At 69.1% G+C, this 6,286-nt stretch overlaps 1 protein-coding gene across 1 annotated transcript; it reads left to right on the top strand.

The window, feature by feature from the left end:
• Positions 1-1,003: 1,003 nt before the first annotated feature.
• On the top strand, positions 1,004-1,195 carry AURANDRAFT_9218 (hypothetical protein; the record flags this gene model as incomplete). Its single annotated transcript, XM_009040962.1, has 1 exon — positions 1,004-1,195. A coding segment is annotated over one exon (192 nt), but the record flags the coding sequence as incomplete, so codon positions are not given.
• Positions 1,196-6,286: the final 5,091 nt, after the last annotated feature.

Genomic DNA, 6,286 nt, shown 5'->3' with positions numbered 1-6,286 from the left:
TGGAGGCGCTGCCGCCGCCGGACCGCGTCGCCGCGCGGAAGAAGAAACGGTCGAAGCTGAAGAAGGCGCCGAAGCCGCCGCCGGCCTTCCTGGACGTGCGCGCGCTCCGCCAGACCACGGGCCTCGACAGCCTGCTCGTGCGCCCGTCGGCGGCGCCCGCGCGGTGGCAGCTCGTGCTCCACGCGCCCTTCGCGGCGCCCGCGGCGCCGCCGCCGCCGTCGCCGGAGCCCGCGGCGCCGTCGCCGGCGCTCGGCGACGCCCTGAAACGCTCGAAGAAGCAGGCCGCGTCCTGGAAGACCAAGTACGAGGACGTGCTCGCGCAGCTCGAGGAACGGGACGAGGAGGCCGAGCGCGCGCGCCGGCGGCCCCTGCCGCTCGCGCCGCGGAGCCCGGACCTCCGCGAGGACAGCCAGGGCGCGCCGGCGCGCCGGCGGCCCAACGTCGCCGACGCGCGCTTCCTCGGCCGCAGCATCAGCCCCGCGGGCGGCAAGCTCACGAAGCCGCCCTGGACCAAGTCCAACCCGAAACCTGCCGGACGGCATCGGGGCCACTACGGGCTGGCGACGTAAGGTAGTGAGTCCAAGTTTACTGCACGGGGGGCGTCAACGTCGCAGCACGATGCCGTAAGCATATCAAGTAACGCGCCACTCTCGATCGTGCTCTCCCCGCCGCGCCGGGCTGCCCGCGCACGCCGAGCGCCATGCCCTTCCCGCGGCGGCCCGTGTCGTCGGGCATCTGCGACGCCATCCGGCAGAATCTGCGGTCGACGACGCCGAAGACGCTGCCGGACCGCACGGTGTCCTTCGTCGACCGCGCCAGCGGCCGCGACGGCGAGTTCTTCTGCGCGACGCCCATCGCGCCGTCGCTCGTCGAGGTCAAGCCTTTGACCCCGGCCATGTGCGACGCGGCGACGAAGAAGACGCGGGAGATCGACCGCAAGCGCTGGCTGAAGCTCCACGCGTACATCGCGAACCGCGTCGACCGGCGGTCGCTGTCGTTCAACGATTTGAAGGACGCGGACGAGTTCTTCGAGTGCCTCGCCGGCGGCGACGACACGGTGGACGCCGACGAGCTCGAGAGCGCGTTGCGCTTCTGCGGCATGAACCCGAGCCGCCGCGACATCGACCGGGTCATGCTCGAGATCGACCAGGACGGCTCCGGCGAGCTCGACCGCGACGAGTTCATCACGCTGCTCTTCGACGCGGAGATGAGCCAGCGCTTCTTCGACGCGGCGCGGTCCGGCGACAAGCGGAGCACCATGCTCACGGTGCCGCTGTGGTCCCTCACGTACCAGCGGAAGAAGAAGCTCCAGGGCTGCTACGAGGACTACGGCGCGCCGGGGGACCAGGCGGCGGCGTCGCCGAAGCGCGAGACGGTCGAGGGCGTCGTCGCCATCGAGTCGCCGGGCGGCCGGCGCACGAGCCGCCCGAGCCGGGCGTCCCCGCGGGGCCCGGGGTCGCCGGGCCGGCCGGGCGGCGGCCGGTCGAGCGCCGAGGTCGCGGACGCGCTCGAGCACCACCAGCGCATCCGGGGCACGAACACGCTCAAGGAGGGCCCCAAGGCCGGCGGCGACGACGACGACGACGACTCCGCGCGCTCCGCGGGCCGCCGGCCGTCGCGCGCCGCGGGATCGGCCGCGCGGCGCGCGTCGCGCGCGCGGTCCGCGTCCGTCGCGGACCGCGACAGCCGCCGCGCGTCGTCGGCGGCGCGCGGCTCCGCCGTGGGCTTCCGCGTGCGCAAGAACACGGCCGCGCTCAACGCCGCGGCCGTCGTGACCGCCGCGGTCCACGAGGAGGAGAAGGTCGAGGTCGTCGACGAGGCGAAGATGCGCCAGCGGCAGATCACGCGCTACGCGCCCCAGTACGCCCAGTCGAAGACGTCCCGCTTCCGCCGCCAGGGCGTGGACCAGGGCAGGACAAGAGAGCGAAATTCCCAACTTCAAAGGCTCATATCTCGGCCGTTTTCCACTCGTTTTGGCTGATTTTTGGACGAGCGATCATCTCTTGGAACGGTCTCGAAGCGTGGATGCTTTTTCCGGAACGCGCGCGCGCGGAACACTCACGTTGAAGCGACGTTGAATCACTCTTGTGCTGCCCAGGCGTCGACGCGGACACGCAGGACGCGTACCGCGACGACAACGACGTCTTCGTCGACACGTACTCGACGGCCAGGGTCCGCAAGGGCCACCGGGCCCGCGGCGTCGTCGACCTCGGCACGCAGAAGGAGGGGCCCAAGCGCGGGCCGAAGAAGGCCGCCAAGACGCGCGAGCAGATCGCCGGAAGACGCGGCGGCGGCCTCTTCGCGGGCAAGGCCGTCGGCGTCGTCGTCGGCTCCGCCGGCGGCGGCAAGCTCGCGGGCACGGGCCAGATGGTCGGGCCGGGCGCCTTCCGCCGCGCGGGCGGCGTGCGGGGGGGGCTGTCGTCGTAATTTGGGGTTTCTCTCCGATCTGCTCCCGAAGGCCGGCGGCGACGCGCCGGCGGCCGCGGAGCTCGAGCCGGCCATCTTCATGGGCATGCTCGCCTCGAGTATTCCACGGCGAACAAGCCCAAGGCCGAGCCGCCGACGAACGGCGAGGGCCTCTACTGCGACTGCACGGCCTTCGGCGTCGACCTCAGGCTCGGCCGGTGATTCGTGCGCACGTCGAGGGTAACCAAGTTGCTTGGCGGGATGTTGACCAAGTTATTGAAGGGGGTGCGCGCCCGGAAGCGTCCGTCCGGGGGAGGGGAGGCAGGTCCGCGGAGGGACCCCCCCGGAGCGAATCAGACCGAGCAGGCGCGGGGCGGCAGCTCCTGAGTGGGCTCGAGGGCCACACCCACCGTACTCGCCGTGGACCGGGGGAAGTTGAGAACGAGGGCACCCGCACCCGGCAGGCAGGAACTCCGGGCGGACCAACCCGATTCACCTCAGGACCACGAATGGCTAGCCGAGGGCGCACGCCGAAGAGGACGCTCGCCGGCCAGCGAGCGGGAGCAGAGGCGGCAGCAGAAGCAGAAGCAGAGGCAGAGGCGACATCGGCGGCGGCGGCAGCGGCAGGGGCGGGCAGCAGAGGCAGCAGAGGCGGCGGCAATAGAGGCGACAGCGGCAGCGGCAGCAGGGGCCGAGGCGGCAGCGGAACCTGAGGAGACGCACGTGGGAGAACACTCTGAGCAGGCGCAGGAGGCAAAGAAACGAATGGACCCTGGCACATCCAAGCCCGCACACCGAGACCGCCGACGGCGCCAACCTCCTCAGCTCCCTCCGAGGCCCGCGCCGAAAGTCTCCAACCGAGGTGAGCGCACGCGGCAGCCGCCCAGCCCGCAGGCGACGCCGGCGCCGACGGTCAAGGGCTGGAAGTCCCCGCGCGCGGCGCCCCGCAGCCCAACCGGTGCGCGCAGCGGGCTGCCCCTTCATGAGCGCCCGCCCGGCCCGACGCAGCGAGCGTCACTATCGGGTGTCGCGCAGAAGCACTCCCGCGGGCCTCCCAAAGGCCGCCCCATAAGGTGGCAGCGTTATCAATTGTTGATATGTTGGATGTTGCCGCACTCCTTTTGAGAGCTGGGACCCGCAAAAGCCTCTGCCCTGCGCGCCCTCGCCGTCGAAATAGCGGCTAGACACGCGCCGCGGCACCGTCGCGACAGCATCTCAACGAGCAGCGCGCCGCGGCACCGTCGCGCGCACAGCTCCTCGGCGATCAGCGCGAGCTCACGGTCGCTCGCTCTCCGCTCCCCACTCTTTCCGCGATGTCAGCGTTGCCGTCGACGGTGCTACGCTCGCCCGATGTGTTGCGCGAAGTCTTGCACTACGTCCGCAACGGCGCCGACTTCCTGCGGTGCGAGCTCGTGTGCGTCGCGTGGCGTCAGGCGCTCGGCGAGGATGCGCTCTGGGAGCCTCAGCCCATCGGCTACGGCGACGCGCTTCTCCTTCCTTGTAATATTCTGACCAGATTACCAGGCAGGCGTGGCGTCCTGGAACTCCCCGCTATCCGTGCGGTGCGACGCCTCCAAAAAAACACGGAAGTGGCTTTTCGCAGCGTCCTCGGCACCGTCAAAATGCGACGGGTCGTCGAGTCCCTCTATAACCGCTGCTGCCTGAATGACGATCCGCGACCTCGTTTCACTGACGGCGCCGTCCTGGCTCTGTGCGAGGTCGTGGAAACGTGGATGGGCGAAATTTTGGACTGTTCGAATCTTATCATGTTGCACCGCTCGTTAGCACCCGAAGCGAACGACGATTTTTCAATACCATCGCTGTCGGAGGCCGGTGGCACCGTGGGCGCAGTAGATATTCAGCTGCATTTTGGTGTGATGCTTCGAACAAGCTCATATGATAGAAAACGGTTGGAATTCTACATCAATAATTTCTTCACTGAAACTTTGCCTCATTTATCTGAGCAGGTTAATCAATGCTTCTTTCCGCTGAAGCATGGGCATCTTCGTAAATCACTTCTGAGCGAACTTGTCCCAGAATTCTCGAGCTCTGAGCTTGCGCGCATTGCGCGGCGCATTGCACGTCGAGCCGGTGTCATTGGCATTACCGCGGCTGCGATGGAAATAGTCTGCTGCTACTGCGTTGGCGCCATTGGAGCTCTTCTCAAACACATCTGCATTCTGCATGGACCTGATTTCTCTCACTCGTATCTGCCTCCAGACGACGATGACGACTATTCGAGCGTGAACGAAACGGACGATGAGACGATGGCTGAGAACGTTGCATCTGCCTGGGCCGCGCATCTGGTTGATGAAACACCGCCATCGTTTCCTCCAAAACCAGTGGCACAATTCACGGTCACCAGCGAGTCCGTCGCCTATGCCGCAGAGGTTCTCGGAGTCGCTAGCGGCTATTATCCATCAGATGTGCGGTCTGATGTCGGTGACGGAGACTCGGACAGCAGCGAGGCTGAACCGGAGTCCGACGATCCCTAAGACCACTAGCACTGGCAAACTAGAGTCTGGGTCGCGACATCCCTAGCCAATGGATAACTCAGGCTAAGTTCCGGAAGCTCACGGGGCTCTTAAATTTTAATCCCCCTCGTCGCCCGCGTCGTCGCTGTCGGCGGCCACGGCCTCGGCCCACGCGGCCTCGTCGACGACCGCCGTCCGCGCGCGCGACGACCGCCGCCGGGGCGCGCCGCCGGAGACGTCGGCGCCCGCCTCGTCGTCGTCGTCGTCGTCGTCGTCGCTCGGGACCTCGTCCTCGTCGTCGTCGCTCGGGACCTCATCGTCGTCGCTCGGGACCTCGACGACCTTCCGGGGCGACCGCTTCCGCTTCTTCTTCGGCCGCGGCGGCCGCGCGTCCCGGATCTTCGCCCGCGCCTTCTGGTCCCAGACGTGCTTCGCGACGACGTGCGCCCGCATGAGGGCGACGGTGGCGAATCGCGGCGCGAGGCAGCAGGGGCACTTCGTGCTCGGGAGGCCCGCGATCGCGATCAAAGCGTCCGCCTCCGCGTAGTCGTCGTCGCCGCTGTCGGCGCCGTCGTCGTCGCCGCTGGGTTCGGCGGCGGCGACGGGCGGCTCGGGCTCGGGCTCCGGCTCGGGCTCGGGCTCGGGCTCCGGCGGCACCTCGCCGCAGCACAGCGCGACGAACCGCGCCGGGTCGTCGACGATGGCCGCGACGTCGGCCCGCGGCGCGGCGGCGAGCGCCTTCTCGACGCGCCGCGGTCGGTAGCCGTCGGCGACGGCCGCCGCGGAGAACGGCGGCAGGTTCGGCGGGCCCGGCGCCGCCCCGTCCTCCGCGGCGCCCTCCGCGGCGGCGTCTCCCGCGTCGTCGCCCGCGGGCTCGTCCGGGTAGCCGCAGACGTCGCAGGTCGCCGACGACGCGAGCACGCAGGCCGTGCAGCGGTCGCACCACCAGCTTCCGCACGCCACGCAGGCCGCGGCCGAGGCCTCGTTCTCGAGCGTGCAGTGGGCGCAGACGCGCGGCTCGTCGCGGCCCGTCTCCAGCTTCGTCGAGCACATCTCGCAGGCCGGCGCGCCGGGCGCATTGACGAAGGTGCACGCCGGACACTCCATCGCGCGCGCGGCAGGCGCGAGGCGCGCCTCGACGCGGAGAGCACGGTACCGGTGCCGCACTTGGTGAGATCACTTGGTATGAGGGGAGAAGCAGGGAGAGCCTCTCTTTGGCATTTGCCGGCGCGCGCGCGCGCGGCTGTCCACGGTCACGGGCTACGGATCGCGGTAGACGTGCCTCTGGTGTGCTCGGAACCGTGCTCCGTGACCATGGACACCCTGGCCGTCGTCCGGAATCGCTGCGCGAAGTTCGAGCATTTCGGCATGCTCTGCGAGCCGAAGCAGCCCATTTTGGCTCTGGG

This window comes from Aureococcus anophagefferens (genome assembly GCF_000186865.1).
Source record: "Aureococcus anophagefferens unplaced genomic scaffold AURANscaffold_17, whole genome shotgun sequence".
Lineage (NCBI taxonomy): Eukaryota > Pelagophyceae > Pelagomonadales > Pelagomonadaceae > Aureococcus > Aureococcus anophagefferens.
This window is presented reverse-complemented; position numbering and strand designations above follow the sequence as displayed.